This window comes from Panthera uncia (genome assembly GCF_023721935.1).
Source record: "Panthera uncia isolate 11264 chromosome E2 unlocalized genomic scaffold, Puncia_PCG_1.0 HiC_scaffold_20, whole genome shotgun sequence".
NCBI classification, from domain to species: Eukaryota; Metazoa; Chordata; class Mammalia; order Carnivora; family Felidae; genus Panthera; species Panthera uncia.
The window spans coordinates 25,212,157-25,237,105 of record NW_026057589.1 but is presented as its reverse complement, the minus strand read 5'-3'; the positions used below and the strand labels follow the sequence as shown (position 1 = coordinate 25,237,105).

Sequence of the window (24,949 nt, the reverse complement as noted above, 5' to 3'; positions counted from 1 at the left end):
CAGACGTGGTCCTAGGCTCTTAATAGGAGGTTTTCTTTATTTTATAGGTTGAGAAATTTAGACGTATCTGACCACAGACCCAGGGTTCTTAACCAGCTGGGCCAGTGTTTCTGAAATGTCCTGACAGCTTCCTGTTGTGAGAAAAACAGCGTGTGTCCCTGCCCTCCACACACCCCAGGCACGTGTTTACAGAGCAGCGTCCTTCATGAGATGGTATGTGTGTGTGATGACCCCTGATATTCACGCTTCTGTGTCATGTCGTTTTCTGAAGAATGTTCTGGAAACACCCTGGTAGGTGACCTCCATCTGCACGGCTGCAAAGCCACCGTGCGGCATTCCAGGCTCTTCTGTGGCCAAATGCGTCTTCTGTCCTTTGTCCGTTTTCCAGTTGGATTGTTTGCTGCTTACTGCTGTTTGTATTGTGGTTTATTAATAAGCTCGTTGGTGATTCACACATTGGCGGCTTATCTTTCACCTGGGAACCGAGGCTTTAATATTGTACAGTTTTTCATTTTCCTTCTGTGGACGGGCGCTTTTGGGGTCCTGTCTGAAAACATTTTGCCTCAGGGTGCCCGGCTGGCTCGGCTGACTGGGCGTGGGACGCTTGATCTCGGACTTGTAGGTCTGAGCTCCATGTTGGGTGTAGAGATTACCTAAAAAAGTAAAATCTTAAAAAAATAAAAGCAAGAACTTTCTGCCTAGCCCTAGGTCTCAGAGATTTTCTCCTGTGTTTATTTTCCCTTAACAATTTCACAGGTTTTTCTAGTTTTTCTTTTTTAGACTTACACCTAAGTATCTCATTTTTATTTAGAGCAATTTTGGGTGGTGTCGTGTTTCTGCATACTCGCTGCTGCTTTGTGGGAAGTACAGCTCACTCTCGAACAGTGTGGGTGTCGTGGACACCAGCACCCACGTGCAGCTCCCGACTCCCTCAGAGCTTGACGACTTAGCTGACTGTCCACCTGAAGCCTTCCCAGCAACATGACCAGGGGACGAACACCTGCTTTGCACGTTACACATATTATCTATTCCTACAATGAAGTAAGGTGGAGAAAGTGTTACTAAGAAAGTCAAAAAGAAGATAGAATGTGTGTATAGCAATGTGCTGTATTTACTTGTGAAGAAATCTGTGTTCAAGCATCAGCTGAGTACAGGATATCTGTGTGTTGATCTGGTGTTCTGCAACTTTGCTGAACTCATTATTTCTAGGGATTTTTGGAGATTCCTTGCAGTTTTCTAGATAGACAATCATGTCATCGTCAAGCAGAACGTTTTATTTCTTCTTTTCCAATTTGTATGTTTTTAATTTCTTTTTCTTGCCTTACTGCACTGGCTCTTACTTCCAGTATGATGTCGAAAAGCGGCGGGGGGTGGGCGGGGGGGGACATCCTTGCCTTGTTCCTGATTTCGGGGAGCAAGCATTCCGTTTTTCACACGAATGATGGTAGCTGGGAGCTGTTGTGGGTGCTTGCTTTCACATTGAAGGTCTTTCCCTGTCTCTTCCTGTGCTGAGAGGTTTTCTCAGGAGCACTGAATTGTGTTAGATACTTTTTCTGTAGGGGTACCTGGGGGGCTCAGTTGGTTAAGTGTCTGACTTTTGATTTCTGCTCAGGTCATGATCTCACGGTTCTTGAGTTCGAGCCCTGCATCAAGCTCTGTGCTGACAGTGTGGAGCCTGCTTGGGATTCTCTCTCTCTGCCCCTCTCCTGCGCTCGCATGCGCGCTCTCTCTCTCTCTCTTTCAAAATAATGATAAGCTAAAAAACAAAACAAAAACACTTTTTCTGTATTAGTAGTAATGATTGTATGGTTTTCTGCTTTAGTCTGTTGATTTGGGGGATTTTCACAGTTTGAGCCAGCCTCGCATATTCTGCATCTATTTATTAACACAAACACAGCTGTCCCCACCTGACAGGACTGTGGAAGTCACCTCAGAGTCATAGACCTTCCCCCTTCTGTCCCGCTCGGGTAGAGATAGGCTCCTGGCAGGTGGGCTCCGTGTTCCGGGACCTGCCCTCCCTGCCATGAATCTCCCCGGCCACCGTTGGCTGGCCTTGCCTGTGGGATGTCTGGCTTGTCGGGCGATGTGTGCTTGTCGCTGCAGGGCGAGCCCAGTCCCATCCCGGAGAGCGCACCCTCGTGTGCGCCCCCAGCAGAGATGTGCGAGTGCGCCCGGTCCTCCCCCTCCTCGTTCTCTCCATTTGTGTCTCTTCTCCCTTGGTCACCTCCGTCACTTTCAGTCCACACAGATCAGCCTCAGGGGATGTCTCGGACCTCCTCCCCGCTGCCGTTATTTGCTCCGTGGTTGTCGTGCCCACGTCAGTCTCCTCTTCCATCATGGTCAGTCTGTGTCTTAGCCCTTCTGTGGAAGACGGTGTTTTGCCTCCTGTTTTCTCAGTCCGTCTCCTCCTCCCACCCTGGAGATGCGTGCACCTGCGGTGTGTCAAGGGTTCGTTTCCGCCCTGCTCTCCGCTCTGTGCTCTGTGCTTTCCACAAGCTGGGAAGCTTTGAGGTGCCACCCCCGGCCCTCCGTGTGACTCCACTGCCCTCCCTGGGGGCCAGGGCCACGGGAAGGAGGTGGCCCTGCAACGAGGTCAGGGCACCAGCCTTCTGTCTGAAGTCCGGCCTGGGTGGCACTCACACCGCGTCTTAAACACAGCCAGCTTTTTAAACTTCTGCTTACTGCGAAGTATAGCGTGCCACCCAACGTCCACAAAGTGAAAACGGGCAGTTCACTCGCCACAGAAAGCGCACGTGGGGAAACTCCCCCGAGCCCCTCAGTGCAGGGGGACCACGTCCTCAGTTCTGAGTGGTCTTCGTACGTGGGCTGCGTCGCGTCCCTGAGCCCTGCAGGCTGCTGTTGTGAGACACTTAGGTGAACACACAGTGGGATGTTTCCCAGCATCATCTGTGAGACTCGTCCGGGTCATTTGTACGTCGTCGCTGCTGTGTCGTGTTCCACGCCAGCGTGGCCTCTGATGCACGTGGCTGTGGCGCGTGTCCACTTGCTTCGTGTGTGCCCGGGCTCACTGCAGTCACGTGGTTCACACGCCCACCAGAAGGGAACCGTTCGTTTCCTTTGCTTTACGTCCTCACTGCCGCTCGATGCCGTATTCTGATTGTTCAGAATTTCTGGATTGCCGAAGCAGCTGATCAGTTTCTCATCTACTTCCTGGGCTTTTGGATTTCCTCTTTTGTGAAGTGTCTTAAGTCTCGTGTCCATTTTTTACAAATTAATTTATTTTTAGAGAGAGCATGCAGTCGGGGCAGGGAGGGAGAGAGAGAGAAAGAGAGAGAATGAGAATCCCAAGCAGGCTCCGCCCTGTCAGTGCAGAGCCCAAGGTGGGGCTCGATCCCATGAACCGTGAGATCGTGACCTGAATCGAAATCAGGAATCAGACACTTAATCGACCGAGCCACCCAGGTGCCCCTCGTGTCCATTTTCGTACCGGATGGTTTGCGTTTTTGTTAGTGATTTGTAGGAGTTTTTAAAGTGTCAGAATTTTCAGACCTTACCTTCATGGTTGATGCTTCTGGTTTTAAGATCTTTCTTTTCCTGGAAGCAGCTGTGATGGGATTCTTCTGTGCCTCTGCCCGGCAGCTTCCTGGCTGTGCCTTTGACACTTGGACCTATCGCCCGTCTAGAAGTGATCTCTGTGCATGGTGTAAGTTGGGAATCGTCGCATTTTTCTGTGCAGATGTCCTGCTGTCCCTTGCCACTGGTGGACAGAGCTGACTTTCACTCCTGTCCTGCCTTCTGGTGCCTCCGTGGTCATAAGTCCGCGTCTGCTGAGGGGACAGAGCTCTGCCTTGTTGGCCAACACTTTTGTCCACACGATGCTACTTTGACACTGTCTCTCCAGCTTTTCGGCTTTGACTTTATTTTTGTTTATTAATATGTATTTATGTAATCTGAGGTTCTTTCCTTTTGTTTTTAAAGACATATTGCATGAGTTCTGTCTTTCTTTTTTTAGAGACCTTTTCCACTTACTTTCTTAGGACAGTTTGGGCTTCTGCTCAGTAGTTGTTCTGTGGCTACATGTCAGTCCCTCGTGGTTTCGGTTTCCCTCCTGGGGCAGGTCTGTTGTCTGCAGAGCGTCCTCTGCTCTTGAGATTCTGCAGAGGCTCTCACACTTGCTGGGCCGATTCCCTTACAACACTTAGGATTAGTGAGGACCCGAACAGCTTTGTCATGTGGGTTATAGCTCTCACATTGTATTAACGTGTTGTGTTTAAAAGTATAACTGAGGGGCGCCTGGGTGGCTCAGTCGGTTGAGTGTCCGACTTCAGCTCAGGTCACGATCTCGCGGTCTGTGAGTTCGAGCCCCGCATCGGGCTCTGGGCTGATGGCCCAGAGCCTGGAGCCTGCTTCCGATTCTGTGTCTCCCTCTCTCTCTGCTCCTCCCCCGTTCATGCTCTGTCTCTCTCTGTCTCAAAAATAAATAAACGTTAAAAAAAAAAAATTAAAAAAATAAATAAATAAAAGTATAACTGAGGGGCGCCTGGGGGAGGCGGGGCTCTGTCGGTAAAGCTTCCAACTTCGGCTCGGTCACGATCTCGCCGTTTGTGGGTTCCAGCCCCGCATCGGGCTCTGTGCTGACGGCTCGAAGCCTGGAGCCTGCTTCGGATTCTGCGTCTCCCCCCCCTCTCTCTGTCCCTCCCCTGCTTGTGTTCTGTGTCTCTGTCTCTCTCTCAAAAATAAACATTAAGAAAAAAACAAAAAGCAAAAGAAAGCATCACTGAGGAAAATTTAAAATTGTTAACTCACTTAAAAATAATAAAGTAGCACGTACAAATTTTCCCTGAAAAGTAACTGTTGTACAAACAAAATCAACAAAAATTTGGTGAAAATAGTGGCATTTGTTTTCTCTACCTGCTATTTTTTTTAAATATGAAAATAATCCACCCTCTCACAGACAGGCCATATGAGAAGGGACGATCTGGGGACCTTGTCACAGGATCTGGAAAGCCTCCTGGTTGGTGTTGGCACTGCTGAATGATGGCTGCGTTCTGTTACCGGGTCTTCCCTCGTGGGATTCTGTAATATCCCATATTGATTGTTTGGAAAATGTTGATTCATTCAGCTGTGCAGATCTCCCTAATGTTGACGTGTCTCCTTACGCACTGTTTAACGAGTAACCTTAAAATTTTTTTCTTGGGTTTTTTTAAATGTTTGTTTATTTTTGAGAGAGAAAGACTGAGCCAAGCAGGGGAGGGGCAGAGAGAGAGAGAGAGGGAGACGCAGAATCCGAAGCAGGCTCCAGGCTCCGAGCCGTCAGCACAGAGCCCGACGCGGGGCTGGAACCCATGAACCGCGAGATCGTGACCTGAGCCGAAGTCAGACGCTTCACCGACGGGGCCCCCTCAAGCGCTCCTAAAAAGTAACCTTTTAGTCACCACCAATCTCATTAAAATGTCTTTAAACACTGGGATTGGGCTCATGGACGTGAATACCAGTTTTCCTAAGCTCAGGTTTCGCTTGGAAACTCAAATCAACTACTGTTCATTCTCCTTGAAGTGATAATTCCAGGTGGTTGATTTTTGAGAAGATAACTGCCAGATACCCAGTTCTTGATAATAAGAAGTATTATCTTTTTTGTTTGTCTGAGAGTCTTTCTGGCGAAGCCTGTGTCCCATGAAATGGCAGGCAAGCCCTCGGATGGGCGGCCCCTCCCAGAGGCTCTGCCTGGCCGCACCCCAGGCCCGCTGGCGTCTTGTCACTAAGGTTGTCGATTGTGGTTTCGTTCTCAAGGACAGCTGTGGCTGTTGCGCTGCGGTTGTGTGAGGACCTCGCCACCTCCTGGGGCGCGGCAGCACCCCACCCCCGCCAGCTCCAAGGGAAAGGCAGTGTTGGCCTCATAGGCTCCCTCAGGGGCTGCAGACAGCATGGCCACCGCACCGGACGGGGGGGGGGGGGGGGGGGGGGGCAGGACCGCATCCTGGGCGCGGCCATGGTCCCATAAAACTTGATTTATGGACGTGGACGTGCTAATTCCATGCGATTTTCATATGTCACAAATTTGAATTTCTTTGTCTCCGAAGGTTTAAAATATGAAACTCGGGGCACCTGAGTCCGTCAGTGGAGCGTGTCAGTCTTGATCTTGGGGTTGTGAGTCCGAGCCCCAAATTGGGTGAGGAGATTACTTCAAAATAAAATCTTAAAAAAAAAAAAAAATTATGGGGCCTCTGGGTGGCTCAGTCAACTGGGCGTCTGACTTCGCATCGGGTCATGATCGCATGATTTGTGGGTTTGAGCCCCGCGTCGGGCTCTGTGCTGACAGCTCAGCTGGAGCCTGCTTCAGATTCTGTGTCTCCCTCTCTCTGCCCCTTCCCTGCTCACACTCTGTCTCCGTCTTTCTCTCTCAAAAAAAAATAAACGTTAAAAAAAATTTTTTAATTAAAAAAAATATATGAGACCCATTCTGTTGTTGTTGTTGTTGGTATTGTTGTTTATTTATTTTGGGAGAGAGAATGCATCCTGTCAGCACAGAGTCCAACACAGGGCTCGATCTCATGACCACGAGACCATGACATGAGCCGAGATCAAGAGTCAGGTGGACGTTCAACTGACTGAACCCCCCAGGCGCCCCTGAAACCCGTTGTTAGCTCTCAGTTTTTACCTGAGCAGGGAGAGGGCTGGCTTTGGCCTAGGGCTGTGGTTTGTGACCCGTGTGACCTCCTGCCCTCTTCTCAGAAAGGTAGACGGGCGGTTAGCTTGGCTTTTCTGTGTGCTCGAAGCTGGCTTCACTGTGCTCCTACCCTGGGGACAGTGCAGCCAAATTGGGCGTTTGAGTCTCTGGACTGTGTCTCCATTGCTGCCAGGCACAGTTCTGACCTAGCCTGTCCCCGTCCCGCTCCTTCGCCGGCGGCCTTGGCTCTGCCCCCCAGCCCCCGTCCCCGTGGGCGCGCGTCTGGGGACTCGGCGAAGTCCAGTCCAGTCCAGTCGGTGCGGGCAGCCCTCGGTCACACGCCTCCTGTTTGAAGAGCCCTGTCCTAGGCCGTTTGTTCTCCTACTTCTTGGCACTGTCTTTGCCTTTGTGTGGCGGTGGGCTTTTTGTATTGGTTCTCCAGAACTCAGCCTTTGGATCCCTTTTGGGTCTTCCATTCTCTCTCCTCGAACTTCCGTCTTCTCCTAAAGCCAGGATCGCCCGGAGGCCATCTGCCGCTCTGCGGTGCGTCTCCGAGCAGAGCTCTCCGAACCCCCTCCCGTGGGTGAGCGCGCGCGCCTTGGGCACCTGCCCTGGCCGTGTCGCTCCTTCCCGAGGTCGCTCAGGTAGGTGCCGGCGGGCCTGCCCTGGCTGCTGCCGTGTGTCGCCTGTGTCTGTGCCGCTGCCCTTGCCCCTGCCCTTGCCCCACAAGAGCCGCTCTGGCCCGTCTGGCGGACGTGGGGCCCACGGGCCCTGTGCCCACTTTCATGGGCTGTGGCCTGTCCCCTCACGTTCCGGCCCCAGTCCACACAAAGCCGGTAAACATGTCTTCCGGTTTCCTTCAGTTGCCTGCTGTCGGCTTGTCCCTCGGAAAGAGGAGATCGGGGTGAATGCTTGGATTTTTGCTAAGCTGCAGGCATTGCCGCCGTGCCTGCTACGTCCCCCGTGTCAGGCCCAGGCTCGGCGGGAGCCTCTGTCACGTGTGTCGTGGCTCCTGCCCACGTAGACAGATTGTGGTAGATCCTGCTCTGAGAAGGGGCGGCAGAGTGCATGGAGGTGTCCACTGAGACGGCCCCGTGTGTGCGTGTTGAATGGTGGGCGCACCTTGGGGAAGGCGTACGCCCCCTCGCCGCCCTTGTGTACGGGGCTCTTGTCATGTCTGCCCTGCCACCTCTCTTGAACGGACTGTGTCTCCAAGCCCACAGTGCAGGGTCCCGGGGCAAGCAGCAAAGAGACCCTGCCGGTGGGACAGCAGGTGGAGCCGCCGTGGGCCGTGGGCCACGAGTGCGACATAGACAAGGTGCAGGGACGAATGGCCTCTGCCAGCCTGCGTGTGCCCCTGGGTAGGGAGCTGGCTGCGGATGTTGTGTTTGAGCTCTGACACATGGCCGCGAGATCACTGGCAAATTCCTGGAGCCAGCGGTGTGGGCACGGTGCCTTTGTTTCGGGGAGCGGGCCGGGGTCTCTGAGAAGACTCGCCCAGCTCCAGAAGCTCTTGAGTGCTTTCCTGAGTGGTCTCCGTGCCCCCCAACAGCCTGCGAAGCCAGAGCAGCTAGCTGCTTTTCAGTTGGGGGTGTGGGAAATGCCTGCATCTGCAGCTCATCCTGTGCAGGGAGCCGTGCTCCCTTCACCCCACATTCCCGCTGCTCTGCACACGTCTCCCGACGTACTGCTGCTCGGGTGCCAAGTGTCCAGTCCGTGTGTGTCCCAGAGTGCTGTGGGATGCCTGGTTCTGAGGAGGACCAGGCATCTTCTGACACTGGCAGTTACGGCGTGTCTGAGTAGGGATGGCCAGATTGCCTCCGGGGTCTGAGACTTGACGGCCATTCGTTGGGTCATTTGGTTAGAAAGCCCCAGAGCCCAGGTTCAGGTAGCCTTGTAACTTGTTAGAAGGGAGGCCCCCCGCCCCCCCAGCCACAAAGATTGCCCCCACTGTGATGGCTGTGTGGGGAGGGGGGGGGGTCCCAGCCTCTTCTTGGGTTGAGCAGTGAATGCCCAGCAGTGAGCAGGGAGGCCTGTGGCATTGTGGCGGCCTCTACCCTCAGAGAGGATCCATGGAAGAAGCGGCGAGCTGAGCTTCTGACGTGTGGCACTGCCTGGCTTAGGAGAGGTCGTGGTGCTGATGAGACTTGCTGTGGTCTCACCGTGTCTGCATCCTTCCCTTTGCTGGCGTGGCCATTTCCTGAAGCCAAGGGAGAGGCGGACTGGTCACAGGGCTGTGGGATGGCACGGAGACCAGACAGCCTACGGGAGGGTTGGGATGACCAGGTAGATAGAAGAAGACTGCGTTTGAGACGATCGCAGCTAGCTTGTCATTGAAACACCAGGGAGGACTCGGGTCCCCTTGGCTCTCCAGGTTCCAGGCGGGTCCCGTGAGGCACAAGACAGGACGGTTGACCCAGTGCATCCAGCTCTCCCAGAAAATAAGCTGGAATGTGTCGGTGGCAAATCTGAGCCCTGGAGCTGACAACCCTTGTGAACCCGTGACGCCCCTTAAAGAAATGAGTCTAGTGTGCTGGGCTCCCAGGCCCTGAGGAAACTGGCCATCATGCTGGTCCTCACGCTTCTGACGAGTTCTGAATATTGAGGTGGTTGTAACCACGGCGGTGAGGTGGCCGAGGTGGTCTTGGCTGTCGTCGTGCACAACGTCTTACGGAAAAGAAGACACAGTATCGGGGATGACACTCCTAACCCGCCAGGTGGGGGGCGGGGGGGGTTCCCAGATGTGGGGTGGTGCCCTGAGAACAGCGGCCTTCAGGACAAAGGCCCACTGCTGGGCACAGGACACTGTGCACTTGGCCAGGGGCTGGCACGAAATGTCCCTTGGGCCGCCGTGATGGGGTTTGGGCCCACAGTCACTCTGCGACAGATTGCATGGAATTAGCTGGATGCTCGCAAAATGAGATGTGAAAATTAGTAAAGGGAAATTTTATTTACAGTGGAGTTGGGAGGCAATCTGGGGGAGCTCTCGCGCCCAGCACCGGTTGTCACTTACAGACCCAACTTGCAGGCAGATTCCACTTTACTGTTTTACTACCCACCCGGAGGTCGGGAGGTTTCCTCCTCCCCCAGTAACAGTCCAGCCAATGAGGGACTGTCACAACTCACAGTTCAGCCAATGGAAGAGTGTCACAGGTCAGCCAATGGAGACAAGTCACAGCCCAGCCAATGCGAAGCCTCTATACCTCCAGCTCCCAGTTTACTCCAGTGGACTTTTAGTTTACAACAGCCCCACCCTCCCTCCCGCCTTCTGCTATAAAAGAGCCTCCTCTGCTTCGTTCCCTCGAATTGCCTGTGGCTTTGCCCTGGCCTGTTCGTCCTGGTTGCCATTCTCTGTTACTCCAGAAGAAAGCCATTTTTGCTAATAAGATTACTAGATGTTTCATTTAAAAGGTTTGCAGAAAATACCGGCAAGTGCCTCCTGGGAACGAGGACAGCTGCCTGTGGCAGGGGAGCCTGGGTCAGAGGAATTGGACCCAGTGACGTGCACCCAGGGCCTCGGTGTTCTCGTGTTAGTACTGACTGCGCGAACCGTGACAGGCAGCCTTGGCGTGGTACTTAATAGCTTGCACGGTACTTTCGAGCCGCCGCGGGTGTGCCTTTGAGGGCCTCCGTGGAAGGCCTTCAGGTGACATTGGCTCCGCCTGTACTTCAGATACCATCTCTGTCCAGTCCCGGGAAGAGCTCTTTCCCAGCGATGCTGGGCATCTGCCTCAGAACTGGCCCAGCTAGAACAGCACCCCAGGGCTCTCAGGACGCACAAGGGCCTGAGAGCCTGGATGCGCCTGCTTACAACAAACTTCACTCCTTCCTCTTGCCTTGCGGCTTCTGGGGCTGTTTGGAAAGATAATTAGGCTTTGTGGGTTGGGGCAGCTGTCGTGGAACTGTACGGTGTTCCCTCCCTGCTGCTCTGTGGCTGTCATGCTGTCCTTCCCAGGGAGGGCGAGTGGGAGGAGGGGAGGCAGGCCTTTCGGGCAGGGGTCTCAAAACTCTGCTTTGAATAGAGACTGCTGAGCCAAGCCAGTGCGGGGACACAGAGTGAAGTCACTCGTTTAAAGAATGAAGTGGCCACCTGTGCCCATCTCCTGGTGTAGACAGTGTGGAGTGGCCTGAGAGACCAGGGTTCAGACATCGTGGGGTCTGTGCTGTGGCCACTTGCTGGCCCGGGTGTTCCCCACGTGATCGCCATGGACTCGTGTTTCACACCCAAGAGCAGGAGGGTTGGACACCCTGGGACGACTGTGCTCGATTTCCCATCATGAGAGCAGGCAGGCAGGAACTTATAAAAATGCATATTCTGTGTAATCTTTAAATTTCTACTGCAACATTGCCGATGAGTCCCAGCAGCAGTCTCGGCGTCCGGCTCTGAGAGGTTACTCCTCATCTAGGCCGAGATGTTCTGGTTTTGTAGTGGAAAATCAGAGAGGAATGTCGAATTCACAGTTTCAAGCAGAGGAGAGGGAAAGTGCCGTTTTTGGCCCCAACCACTGGAGCGTGTGGATGGAAGCCCCCTTTCAGCCTGCTTTGCCTGCTGGGGGAGTAAGTGTCGGGAAATGAATCAAGGTGGTCAGCCTTGTCCCTCTGCCCCGAATCAATTTAGATGTCTTCTTAGGTCAGTTAAGTACCAAGAGGATACTTTGTGAAATTTGATCAGTTAAGTGGGGAACCAGAAGACATGGTGAATGGCAGGTTAGTTTTCAGCACACGGGGAGCAGGAGGAACCAGGGAGTGGAGCTGCTGGTCACAGATGGCACTTCGGAAGCCACACTTGTTATATGGTCAAGGCCATTGATTGCAGGCGAGCTAGTTACAAAAAATACTCATCCAAAATGGCAAAGCACAGAGGTGTGTCACTGAGAAAAAAAGAGGAGATTAAACACTGCACGTGGTTGGTTTGTTGAAAAGGTTTTTTAAGAGCGCCTGGGTGGCTCAGGTCATGACCTCACAGTGTCGTGGGTTCAACACCCCCCGCCTTCCATGGGGCTCTGCACTGGCAGTCCACAGTCTGCTTGGGACTCTCTCTCTCTACCCCTCCCCTGCTCACGCTGTCTCTGTCTCTCTCAAAATAAATAAACTTAAAAAAATAAAATGTTTTCTAACTCTGATGATGAAAATGTAAAAAGTATAAAGAGGAAGACCGCGTGTATGCAGGGAGCCGACAGAAGGTCCAGAAGGGATGGAAGGGGCCCTGGTACGGTCAGGTCACACAGCCACGGGCAGACACTGAAAGGAAGTTGATTGTACTCTCAGGTCCCAGAGGGAGCCCACACAAGGCCACCAGGGAACAGGATGGCCAGGAGGCGTTCGATAGGAGCCAGGACAAGGTCTTTGCCAGAGCCTTTGCTGGGGTTTCTGCAGGGAAAGCAGGCAGACACGGTGGACAGCTTAGGACTGGCTAATCTGAATCAGGCTGTGGGCTGTGCACTGGTCTCCAGTTGCCTGGTGGCTGGCCTGCTTGTGCTTGATAAGGGGGTGGCTCGTAGGTTTGTGTAGGAGAGGTTTGCTGTCTCTAGGAAAAGGCCAGCTTGGGGGAAGGCGGGGGGGACAGTCTCTCCCCAGATAGCAAGGTTGTGTTGTGTTTTTGAACAGGTCAAAACGTCAAAATACAGAAAATAAAAAGTATGATAAACAACACAGTGTGTGTCCTGGGAAGTGCAGGGGCTGGGCCTCAGGCCCTTGGGCGGGGTCTGGCTCGTTGGGCACAGATCTGGGCATCAAAGCCTTCTGGACATCTGGGGAACCGTGAGAACCCCCTCAGAGGCATCACATGGCTGCTTTCTGCTCATTTTATTTGGGAGAATTTGGAGAATTGAGGTCCGTGTGGTGCTTTCTGGAAAGTAAAAGGATTCTTGTCCCAACCTTCTGTCTGGGGCTGTGCGGGAAGGGGGCTGCTCTCCTAGAGGGTGAGTGGGGTCAAGGCCATGGCTTAGAGGGTGCACCTGGGATGTGATCTTGCCCGGGGGGGCAGGTGAAGGGCCCCCAGAAGAACAGGGCCAAGCTCTGCATCATGGAGTATACCTCCACTCCCTGGGCAGTCAGTCCTGAGGTCCCCTCCTGGGCACCTGTCCCCGCGTGGAGCACAGCCCATGAGAGCAGCACGTGACATTCGGTCCGTTCTGGGGCACGGACTTGAGATTGGCTGGGCCTTGTCTGCATTGACCCTGATTGACCCTCTGTGTTCTCTCTTTTGGAGCAGACGGTTGATGACGAAGCGATGGCGGTATAAATGAAGATCGGGTGAGGGGAGAAGAACGATGCCCAAGGGCGGGTGTTCTAGAACACCACAGCACGAAGACTTTTCCCTCAGCAACGACATGGTGGAGAAACAAACGGGGAAAAAGGTAATGCCTGAGCTGCCCTCCTCCTTGCTGGCTCCCCAGTGCTGGACACTCGCCTGCTCTGGCTGTCCGTCCGTCCCCGTTCCCTCTGCGGCCGTGGTGAGACAGAGACCATCTGCTCTTGCCAAAGAGGACCTTGATCTTAAGGATGTGCTCACGACTCGGGGACCGAAGTTAAGCTTTAAATTTGATGTTTCTGTACACGTAACTGAGACGTGTGTCTCGTAGTGGAGGTGATGTCATTTTGGCCTGTTTCTGGCTCTCGGGGACACAGATGCCTGTCATGGCTTCGTTGAAACCAAGTCTGTCGTTCAGCCGTCTTTGCCTTTTCCTGAGCAGAAACTCTGTGGGGTATGTGCTTTGACTTCCAATTTGGCTCATTCTGCATGTGAATAGGAAAAGGCAGTGTAACTCTAAATTCCCCTGTCTTAGAAGAGTGCTGTCAACTCTGGGCTCCAGGTACCCCTGTCCCGCAGCCTGGGGTGCCACTTGTGAGTGTGGACTTGGAGTCGGACAGAAGGAAGCAGGTGCAGGCCCTGCCGGGTGCTCTGTTTGTGACCGCGAGCACGTCTGCAGCAGGGACACCCGTGGCCGTGCTGTTGCAGGTGAGGTAAGGGCCGTGCTGCCTCGCCCATGGCGCGGCACTGCCCTCATCGCCACCTTCGGTCTTGACGTGTCCCTGTCTCCCTCGATGCCCACGTGACAGGCCATCTGCACGGTGGCCTGCGTGACTCTCGTCCCCGGTGCTGGTCTTCTGAGCTGCCTCCCTGCCCCGTCTGTCTCAGCACTTGGGTATGAACGGAGATTCTCTCGTCGGTGCACCTGCCAAGACGTCTCCGGTGGTGCCTGGTTGGGTGGGGTATGTCTTCCACGTGAGGACAGAGTAAGCAGAGCCGTGCGGCCCATTTGGTTCAGGTGCAATGTGGATCGGGTCGTGAACGTCGGCTTCGGTGCTCGTCAGGGTGGCCGGGCCTCCGAGGCCCTGGCGTCTGGGCATTTGTGGCTGCACATTCTCTCCCACTTGTCCTGTCCCCCAGCACCCAGTGCAGTAATGGGTGGGAGCCACGGCATGGGGCTGTGGGCAGGCCGAGGCTTGCGCGTGGCTCGGGCGTGCATAGGAGAGGTGTGCGTGCCTGGGAGGCCTGTGGAGCGTCTGGGAGCAGCTCGTGATGGGCGTGCCCGCGAGGAGCTGGAGCCCGTGGGGACAGATGTGCCCGGGGGAGCTTGGTAACTCCCACTCTGGGACACTTTCACCCCGAGTGGCCAGGTTGTCCTTGGTGGTCATGGTCCCCGGGTCTGCGTGTGGATTGCATGGTCACAGGACAAGGGAGAGGCCCCGCGCAGCCCCACCCCGGCTGGTTCCTCCACGTGGGTGGGCAGCAGGGGCTCCAGACTGCTGTGTCCACCGGCCCGGTTCTCCGTGTGCACGGCCTGCCCAGAAGGACTCGCCAACCATGGTGGCGCCAGAAAAGGTGTCCAGAGCTCGGCACCTGTCTTGAAGGGGCGGCTCTGTGGGCCTTGTGCCCTCCCGGCTGCCTTCTAACACAGGGCTTGCTCCAGGCCGGTGCGAGTCGCTTTCTTTTACGGGAGAACGCTCACTGGGCCATAGGGGCCCGCTGTGGTCTGCAGGGGCAGCCCCTACGCATTTGCCACAGGAGATGTGTGAGTTTGGCTTTGTTATTTTCTGAAGTAAGGTAGCTTTGTACTTTTTTTTGCCCCTGTGCCAGCCAAGATAAACATTTTCTTAGCTCCTGTGGCGATCCCCGTCATGCTAGCGAGGGAAGCCCAGCAAACTCGAGTGAGCTCCCTGCCGCAGCCCAGCTGCTCAGCAAGCTTCTGAAGCCACGTGTGCCCCGAGAGTCTTGTCAGAGCCGCTGCGCGTCTCAGGGGTGAGCCCCTGACCCTCTCTGGTTATGTGGCACGTGTTTGGTCTCCCTGCACGGCCAGTGAGGTGAGGAGTTGGGACCCAAGGACTGTCAGCGCTTCTGGTGAAATAGAGGTCATGTCTTCTAGTTCACTTCCAAAACCTGGGCTGAATCCCCATCCGGATCAGAATATGCAGCACTGTCACCGTCCTGGGAGGTCCCCAACGTGTGTCACCATGGGGGAGTCTCCCCCCGGGGGGGCTTGTAAGAGGGACGAGCTGGTCACTATTACGTCCGACTTAGAGGGCCTTCCCCGTAGCAGCCCCTCCCTGGCTCGCTGTGCGGTTGCCATGGACGAATGTCCAGCCACTTCCGGACGCGTTCTGCCACCCAGGAGCACTCGGGCCGCTCCCGCGGGGGCGCGGCAGGTGATGGCGCGAGCGCGTGCAGGCCGGTAGACCGGTTTGGCAGTTTGTCAAGTGATCGCCCCAGTTCTGCGCCCCAGACGCTGGGGAAGTTGAGGCCGGCCCCTGTCCCTGTCACACAGCTGGTTTGGCTCTCCTCTAGTCACCCGAGGGGGAGTGGGGGGGGACCTTGCTGGTTCATCCGTGTCCCTCTCTGTGAGGGTACTCTCCTGTCCCTTCAGTCTGTGATTCATGTGGGGCCAGTGTTTGCCACCTAAGGTGGGGGCCCAGTGTTCATTTCCTTCCCTGTGGGTGTTCACATGGTCACCGTCACTTACTGGAAAGCGACCCTCCCCCGCCTTTGTCCTCTGCTCTTCCTTCTGAACCTTTGGCCCTTGGTCCACGGCCCCCTCGAGCGACTGCTAGAATTTTAGTCTGGTTGTCTGCAGTTCAGTGTGCCAGACTTTGTTGTTCTCCAGAATCGTCTTTGCTAATTTTGACCCTTTGCATTTCCATATACGTTCTGGAATAAGCCGGTTGATTTCCAAAGAAAGCCTGCTGGTATTTTGACAGGATCACTTTGAACGCAAAGATGGGTCCGGAGAGAATTGCCACATGAACAGTTTTTGCATTTTCTGACCCACCAACATGGGTGTTCCTCCATTTTTAGAAGTCTTTATTTTCTTCAGAAATGTGTTCCAATTGTGTGAAGGACTTAAACATCTTTTGTTAGATTGTCCTGTGTATTTGATGTCTTTTGATAGTAACCTAAGTGATATTTTAACGTTATTTTCCAACTGTTGCTTGTCCATAAAAACCAGCTACTTTTCTGCATCTAGCAGCTCCTAATTCACTTATTAATTTGAATGGCTTGATTTTCACGCATATACTCATGACATCTTAAGACTAATACGTTGTTTTTGCTGAGGGAAAGTGGCGGGGACAGGATTGAGCCAAATCTGATTCCGGAGGAGATTGTGTCTGGATTCGGCGACTGAGCACAGGGGTCCCGTCTGCTCCCGGGAGCCGCTCCGCGAGGCTGTGTGTGCTGGTGCCTTTCTGACACTGGAACTTTCCGTTCGTGGCTGGGCTGGACTTGGTTTATCCATTTGCCCTTTGAGGGGCGGTTGTGAGGTTTCGTTTCTATTGTTTTGAGCAGGAGTGCTGCTCGTGAGCACAGGGCCTCTTTGCCTTGACGTTGTTTGGATTTCCCGCCAGCAACAGCTCTGCCGGGTTCTTGATAGCGTTTGATGCAGCCAGCCTCTCATTTTATTGTTTAACTTTTCTTTATTCTGAGAGCTAGAGCAAGCATGAGCGGGGGAGGGGCAGAGGGAGAGGGGGAGAGAGAGTCCCAGGAAGGCCCCCAGCTGTCAGCACAGAGCCCAACATGAGGCTTGAACCCCCGAACCGTGAGATCTTGACCTGACCTGAAGCCAGACTCAGCCCCTCCTGTTAGCTGCTCTGATCGGGGCATTGGTATCTCCTCCTGGTTTTAGTTTGCATTATCCTAATGTAGAACATCTTCCCAAATGTGAGTTAGGTACGTGGATAGTTTCCTTTGCAAAGCGCACATTCAGATTTTTTGCTCATTTAGAAACAGTTGTTACGTTCTGCAGTAGCTGTGGTGATCCTTGCCCCTTCCTCCTAGAAGAGACACCCCCTTGTCGGCCGTCAGGTGTTGGGGACCTTGCGCCTGTGTGCCGAGAGCTCTTGTCGGGATCAGTGTTGAATTTTATCACAGGCTTTTTTGCAACTGTTGGGGTGGTCATATGATTTTCTTAACTTTATTTACATTGATTTGTTTTTAAGTTTGTTTATTTTGAGAGTGCATGAGTGAGTGTGCATGTGTGGCGAGCAGGGCGGGGGCCGAGGGAGAGAGGGGGAGACAGAGAATAATCCCACGCAGGTCCCTTGGTGTCAGCGTGGAGCCTAACACAGGCTCAATCTCATGACCCTGGGATCATGACCTGAGCCGAAACCAAGAGTCTGATGACCGACTGAGCCACCCAGGTGCCCCACGTTACGCTGATTTTCGAAATTTCTTGCATTCCTGAATGCTTTGTGATTGCTATTATTTATATTATCTCTTTTATATACCCGTAGGTCAGACTCGCCAGGAGTGTTCTTGGTGGGAAAGTGTTTACACAGTTCGGGGGGTTTTGCTGGTGGGTGTTCTTCGGTCAGGGCTAGGGGTGGCAGTGTGCAGGTCATGAGGGGCATGTCTGTGCAACCCCGTCTCCCAGGATCCCTTCCTCATCCCTGCCCTGGGCCCCTCTCTGCCCTCCACGTGCCCTCGAAGCTGGCAGTGTGTTCCAGCAGCGGTGTCCCTGCTCATTTGAGGGTCTCCCGTTGACTGCCGTGGTTGGTAGATGCCAGCTGCTGAAGCCGGAGGGCTGTCAGGAGTGTGGGCCGTAGGGACCGTGGCTGTGCTCAGTCCTGGCAGGTGGCCCTCCCGGGAGCAGCCCCAAGGACCCCTGCTGCTGTGGGGGTGGCGTGGGCGCGTGGCTGTGGCTGGACCACGTTTGCTAACAGCTTCCCCGGGGAAAATTGCAGGGAACCAGCTTCCCGGCGGGGAAGGGAGCCAGCTCTGCATGTCCCGCCCACGTCAGCCCTCTGCGTGCCCCTCGGAGCCTCTTGCTGTACTGTGGACGGGGCCGGGAGGCCGGGGGTGATGCCGTGCCACAAGCGCACGGAGCCAGCGTGTTGGTTAGAATTGTGGAGGACCCCACCGAGCTGTCCCCACCCAGGACGGTGTCGTCAGCCAGGGCTCTGGGGGGTCCAGGGCCGTCAGCTACTGCAGCCGGCGGGGGGCCGGGGGGGGGGGGGGGGGGGGGGCTCCTGCCTCCGCTCGGTGCCGGGTCCATCACCACCCACCCCACCGCCACCTGCACTTCGGGATCGGGCTGCCCCACCCCTGCCCTCTGGGGCCCTAGGCACCTTCCGCTTCCACACGGGACCTGCTCATCCTGAGTGGGTGCTGTCACTCTGCGGATGGCGGCCCCGGGGCAGGTTCGGTGCTGACTCGCCCGTGTCGGCCCGGCCCGCTGGTCAGGACGGCGCTGGGATGCGGGCTTCGTGATCCTCACCCCGCAGCAAAGCCACCCCGAGACTAGAATAGGAAGGAGGTGATGGCAGCACGTCTCCCCCCTTCTCCCCCACAACCGCCGCAGGGCTTTGGCCCGCAGGATCTGTCCCCGAGAGCCACCCCCTGGTGTCCCGGGCAGGCCCCTTCCGGGAAAGGAGGAGTGCAGCACCTGGGGGAGGCCCTGCGGGCAGAGGAGCTCAGAGTGGAAGACAGGACTCTCTACCTGCCAGCACTGCCTGTTCACGGCCGGCTCTTTTCCTCCTTGTTTAATCCCTCCCTGGGAAAGCCGCACTGGAGGCAACTTGTGTCTCTCTGGTGTCTTGCTGAGAATGGGAGAATGGTCCGGCTTCAGGACGACCAGCGGGGCTGCCTGGGGCCAGAGGAAGGTGCAGGAAGCCGTGCTTGTGTGGGCCCGGCGGGCGGGAGGTGCTGCCGATTGTCCACACACGAGATTTGCTTTACTGGGCACGTGAACTGAAATCTTAGTAGATGTGAGGACTCTGACAACTTGATCTGGGAATGACGTCTTCTGAAAGCGTCGCTTTCTTTTCTAGGATAAAGATAAAGTTTCTCTGACCAAGACCCCAAAGCTGGACCGCAGCGATGGAGGCAAGGAGGTGAGGGAGCGAGCAACCAAGCGGAAGCTGCCCTTCACTGTGGGGGCCAATGGAGAGCAGAAGGACTCGGACACAGGTACAGGCGCTGCCCTCCCTCCCTGCTGACCACCCCCGCCTGACTCTTCTCCTCCACAGAAAGTGTCCTGGCCTCCCTCCCTCAGGCGTCTCCTGACACTGGTCCCTGCCTGGGGTGGGCCGCCGGGACAGGGGCCCCCCAGCCTCTCTGCACCCCTCGGCTTTGCACCAGGACTCTCTGAGGAGTTGTGCTAGAGGCCTGGGTGGGGTCCAGAGCGAGCTGCAAGGACATCTTCTCTGTTGTTGATGTTCGGGCTGACTCGGTGCGGACAGGAAAGGCTCACACGCAGGGAACCCCCCCCCCAGGAGTGCCAGGCAGGAACACTCCCCCCAGGCAGGCTCCTGGTATGTGCCCAGCTGTGACCGTGAGCGTGGGCTCCTCTGCCTTGAGGTCCCCGGGCCCCCCTAGCTCTGTCCAGTCCTCTGAAAGTCCTGTGTTGGAGAATAAGTGTGTTTTCCCTTAGGGCTACAGAAGCGCACAAATTAAACCCAGTTGTTTGAAATAGAAGCCAGAGGGAACACTGAGAGGGAGCCAGAGTCAGTGCAGTTTTCCCGCGGGTGTGGCGGGGCCTGGGGTGCAGGGCAGGGCTGTGCACATGTGCGTGTGTGTGTACGTGAACGTGAGTCTGCACGCAGCGTGCACTTCTGTCTCTGTATGTGTGTGTGCGTGGGGGGCTAATAACACTGGGCACACACACTTGAAAGTCAGTGCCTTCTTGAGCAGCTCTTGGGGCCCATGCTTTCTCCTGCCAGCCCAAGCTCCCTCTTCCTCTTGACCTCCGTGCTCAGGGGCCTGCCCAGCCTGCCGGTCATCTGACTGCTCTGTAGACACGTGAACCATTCGCGGGCACGGGCGAAAAGGGCCACACAGCACCCAGAGGGCCATCGAACCTGCGGTGAATTCAACCAGAGGGCAAGGAACAGAGGCCCCTGCCAGAAATGGGTGTGGATGGGGCTACCTGCATGTGGGGGTCCACGTCAGGTAGCGGGAAAGTGGGCAGGTCCTGAGACAAGATAAGCAGGCTAGAAAATGGGGAGAAACGGCAGAGGGAACGGCCTGGAAATGTGTGTTTGTGCCATGGCTTTTATTCACGAGGTCACAGGTCCCTCCCCCGCTTCCTCCTGTGCAGGAGCTCCCTGAGCATATGTCCAGTCATGTAAAAGCCAGAGGAGTGGGCTTGGTTTTGCTGGCTAGGATATTGAGGAAGGTTGTGAGCCCCCCAGGGGTCCTTCACGAGGGTCCGACATGGCCCACGGCTCCTGTGGCTGAGCTGGCACAGTGGGGACAGGGAGAGGCCCGCGGATGCATGTGGGTGCCCTGGGCTCACAGACGTTTCTGTGGGTCAGGCTTTAGGCCCAGAGGAAATGAGGGCAGTTAGTGCAGCCTGGATGTCCTCCCTCCTGTTTTTGGTGCCGATACCAGTCTTAGTCGTGGGGGGCCTGGGGTTGCTATTTGGTCGTTAGCTGTGTGGATGGTGGGGGTGTGAGGCTGGTGTCTGGCTTCTGGGATGTTCCTGTAAATGCCCCAGCAGCCTTGCTGTGAGTTAGGGAACCGCTGTTAAGAGCTGCTCCCTGAGAGAACCTGCTGTCTGAGCTGCGCGTGCGCCTGGGTAGGCAGCCGCTCTCGGGCTGTCGGCTCTGCTCTGCTGGGGAGGACTTCTTGGCAGTTGCCGCTTCATCTTACGCTGGCTTCTTGGGCTCGTGTGCTTCCGGCCGGCCTTCTGGATTCGTCTGTTGCCGGCTAGTGTTTCAGCAAGAGGCTGCCGGGTGGGTTCGTCTGAACCCACCTGGGTCCTCTGGGGCGTCCGGGAGACTCTCGGGGCGCGCAGGGAGTGCGCCCGTTGTTTCTCTGTGAGTTGTGGGTCCAGGTGAAGGCAGGGAAGCAGTCACCGTCGGGTAGAAAAAAAGCGAAGAACATTTAAAAAATAGAATTTCCCGGCCAAGGACTGTGTTACAAAAATCTAAATACGTATGAAATACGGTATTTGCCCTCCTGTTATTATCGTTTTGGGGGCCGGTTTTACATCGTCTACATCTGCTTTGTTAAGATACCACAGCTAGATTGTCCAGTGAGAGGATTCTTCTGCGCGTGTCGTGCAGGACTTGAATCGGGAGCCTGAAATTTCGAACTCGAATCTGTGTGCGTCACACACAGGACTGGGAAGCGAGCTGTGGGGCCCCCGGCTGGCCCTGGAGGCCTCGGTCCCGTCTGCACCTCTGCCACGCGGAGTGCCTGAGCCGGGTGCAGACTCTGAGAGCTGCACACCTCTGGCCACGTGGCTCCCGGCCGCTGGGCTGTGCCTCCCCCACCGAGTCAGGAGGCAGAAGCCACGCGGGGAAAGACTGAAGGAGTGAACTGTGGGTGCCGAGTGACTGAGACTGGGGGACTCCAGTCCCCTCGGGGCCAGGCGGGGTCTGCTCGAGGTTCCCTGTATCCCCCCCCACCCTGCCCAGCCCCCTGCTCCTGCTGTGTCCCTCCGGCGCCCTCTGCTGGGAAGATGCGGCCCTGCACTCACCGGGAGGGGAGAGCCGCGGAAGGCTCCAGAACTCGGGGCCCTGAGCGACAAATAGCTTCCTCAGCTGTGCCCCCCAGGTGGGAAGAAGAGGCTGATGAGCCCCCTCCTAGGGACCACCGAGCCACCGGAGAGCATTGTCCTGGTTCCTCGACCCCCGTGAGGGGCCTCCGCAGTGCTTAGTCAGGCCTGGGGGCGGCCTGCCAAGAGCAATACGGCTCGTCTGTGGTGAAAGCTGGACACACTCTGCATCCAAGCCAGACCGCCGCCGGTGGTTGGTCACTTTAGCTGCCCACAAGGCACCCCGGACAGCTCGTCCTTCCGGAGCCAGGTCTGTCTGGGCGCAGGAGGGACGGGCCGCGGATGCTTGCCCAAAGCAGCCTGACGTCTTCTAGGAAAAAAGAAGCTCGGAGACGGCTCCTCCCGTGGCTGCTAGGGAAGGCAGCCCGCCCCCTCCCCGCTGAACAGGAGGCGGAGGCCTCACAGGGGGGCCTCTCCCGGGCAGGTCGCCTGAGGCCCGCTGCCCAGTCTCCACTTGGCGGTGTTGGTGATGAAATTCTATGATGTGTGCGCTTGCTTCAAAGTATACTAATCTGTCTACTTTGTGTATGATTAAATTTCTCCTCAGCTTAAATCTGTAAGCAAATGTTTAGGCTCGTTTCCATGCCCACCCACCCTCTTCAGGCTTCTGCATGAGCCCACTGCTGTGTTGCAGTTTTCCGTCCTTTAGTGTGGACGTAAGCCCCGCTACTTCCTTCCCGAAGCCACTTCCTTACCGAAGCCACTTCCTTCCCGAAGCCACCCAGGTGGGCCCTGCCCGTCCCCAGAGGCCACACGGGCCCCACCACCACCCGCCCCGCCCTTCAGAGCACCGCCCCATCAGAAGCATCCTGAACGATTCTTTGTAGCAATGAGAAATTAAGGTTTGTTTTATTTTGTGAAAAACACTCTTGTGTCCAGTATCTGGAGGTTTATTCAGCAGTGCTGACATGTAACCTACTCGTGCGCTCCGTGTTAGGGGTCTGGGGACACTCCCGTATTTACTGAAATCACGGTCACCCTGGTTCCGTAAGATCGGAAGGGGTGGCTGTTGTGACTTCTCCTCTGGGACTGTCCCTGTCTGGGGAAGGACTCTGGCTCCACTGCTGCGCGCTGGAGGCGGCATGTACGTGACCGTGAAGGGCTTCTCTGCGCACTCCCTGGCTCTCCAGGCGCTGCCTATGGTGGTGGGGGGAGCTGCGGGGGAGCCTCTGGCTGGAGAGGACATGTGCCACCCACAGGGACACCTTTTCTGCATTGTTTTTCCTCCCTAAACTTGGACAGTTTCTTCCTGTACGGGGGGGAGTGTGGACTGGCCAAGGAAGGCTCTTTATACTTAAAATTCCTGATGTTCCCCATTTGCAGAATAGGTGGGAGTCTGCAGGGCCAGACCCTCACGACCACCCTGGGTTCTGTGACTCACAGGGAGGAGTCCTAGGACCATGACTGATAAAGCGTGGAGTGCAGTCCAGGGGAGCTGGCTGCAGCTTCCAGAGCCCTCCTAGGGGGAGCCTGGGCTGCAGTGTGGCTACTCTGCCCGGTGGTGCTCCCAGGGTCTGGGGCAGGGGCTGACGGGTGGCCAGAGGCTTGTACAGACCGGCCCGGGGCTGGCAGGGTTGATGGCACGGTTCGTACGTTGGTGCGGGTTTGGATTAGGGTTTATCTCGCTTTATTTTTAAAAGTCCTCACCGTGCTTTGGTGCCATGAAAAGGGGTCAGTGTTTGTCAAGTCGTGTGGTGGGGTGTTTATGCCGGCATCGCTTTCTCATACCCTGGCCGCCGCCTCACGGCTGTGACAGCCCTCACTGAATTTCCCAGCGTCTGTGGAATGAGGACTGTGGTCCCCCTTGACTAGAGGCCACCCAGCCCATGACCTGGGAGAGCCCCACCTGCACCGCAGAAGGCAGACATCGGAGATGGACCCCAGCCCTTCTCTTTTGGGACAGAGGATACCAAGACCAGAGAAGTCAGGGGCTCGCTGAAGATCCCCTCTGTCTTAAGTGATCGGTGGTGGTAATTGTCTTTAAAGGAGAGGAAGAAGTGGATACAAACCAGGAAAATGGAGGGAAAAGCCAGACACAACTCAAGTGCCCCACGCAGACTGGGGGGGAGGGGGGCGGGGGGGACCCTCGAGTCCTGGTCTTGCAGCACTTGGAGAACCTGAGTGTGAGGCCGGACAGAGACAAGCCCCCTTGCGGCTCCCTGCCTGATGTGGGTCGTCTCCAGCGTGCACGCTGCCCTGGCAGAAGTGGTTCTTCCAAAAGCCTCTTAACTTTGGGATCGGGCCCCGTGTTGGTATGGGTGCCGGGTGCCCCCGGTACGCCAGCACCCTGCTTGCCGTCGGCGTTGCCTGAGCTCCTCCTGGTATCTCCGGGAGCTCTGCGATCCCACGAGCGCCCCACCGGATGCCCTCCTGTGGAGTGGGGTCCAAGAAGTGTTGACGTCGTATGGTTTCATGGTGGGGTGTAGGAGTTGGAGGTTTCCCTTTGGACCAGTGTGCTGGACTTTGTCCCCTGAAAAGCCCTCTTCTGGAACAGCCCAGAAGTCAGAGGTGGTGAGTGATGGCCGAACGAAGGACTGGTTGTGAGCGCTCCAGGGCCCTGGGGGCTGAGGACAATGGGAGTCAGCTGCCGGCCTCAGGCCCCTCGGGGCCACAGCGGACAGGCCCCTGAAAGCCACATCAGGGACACCTCAGGCTGGAAGGCACCATCCCTGAGCCAAAGCCCTCCGTCTCCTCCAGCTGGCGTCCAGACGGGGCAAGGGGCTTGCAGAGCTGTCCCCGGAAACGAGCCCCATCCAGTCCCAGGCCAGAGCAAAAGCCAGCCCTCTCCAGAGACATGGGCTTCCGTGCAGTGTCCCGGCCCCAGCGTTCAGCCAAACACTAGTGCCGGGTCAGAACCACGTACCACGCGGAAGACACTGCCATCCTGAGACAGAACCAGCCCCGGGGACCTTGCGTGGGGATGACTGGATACAAAGCACGGGTCAGTACGGTGCAACAGAGGAGAAACTGAACACGTGAGCAAGGAACAAGGCGCTGCCAGAAAACACCACGTAGGTTTTTAAAAATACAAAACGGAATACATGGAAATGAAAATTGCCAGTGGAATTAAAAATCCAATGGGCAGATCACTTAGCTCATTAGATGCGACAGAAGAAAGAATTGGTGGCTTGGATAGTCGTAAGCAAGGAGATTGCCTGCACTGAGGTATGGAAAGAGGAGGAGGAAACGCGAGAGGTTCAGGATGTGGACGAGAAAGCAGACTTGGGCCTTTGTGAGACGGGGTCCTTGGGCCTCGGGGCGCACTGTGCCGTGGGCAGGACACAGGTGGGCGTGCGCGCCAGCATGTGCCGGCCGGATGGCAGAG

At 56.0% G+C, this 24,949-nt stretch overlaps 1 protein-coding gene across 18 annotated transcripts in view; it reads left to right on the top strand.

Annotated features, from left to right (window-relative positions):
• Positions 1-24,949, top strand: part of ANKRD11 (ankyrin repeat domain containing 11) — a 178,989-nt gene that overhangs the window by 133,548 nt on the left and 20,492 nt on the right. For 14 of the 18 annotated variants that reach the window (XM_049622674.1, XM_049622676.1, XM_049622675.1 and 11 more), the window contains 2 exons: positions 12,843-12,987; positions 18,893-19,031. In XM_049622674.1, the coding sequence (XP_049478631.1) occupies positions 12,901-12,987; positions 18,893-19,031 (226 nt within the window). In that variant the 5' untranslated portion in view covers positions 12,843-12,900. Of the gene's footprint in view, positions 1-47; positions 214-12,842; positions 12,988-18,892; positions 19,032-23,792; positions 24,636-24,949 lie in introns of those variants that run through there. The other 4 variants (XM_049622678.1, XM_049622683.1, XM_049622672.1 and 1 more) reach the window with 3 other exon arrangements.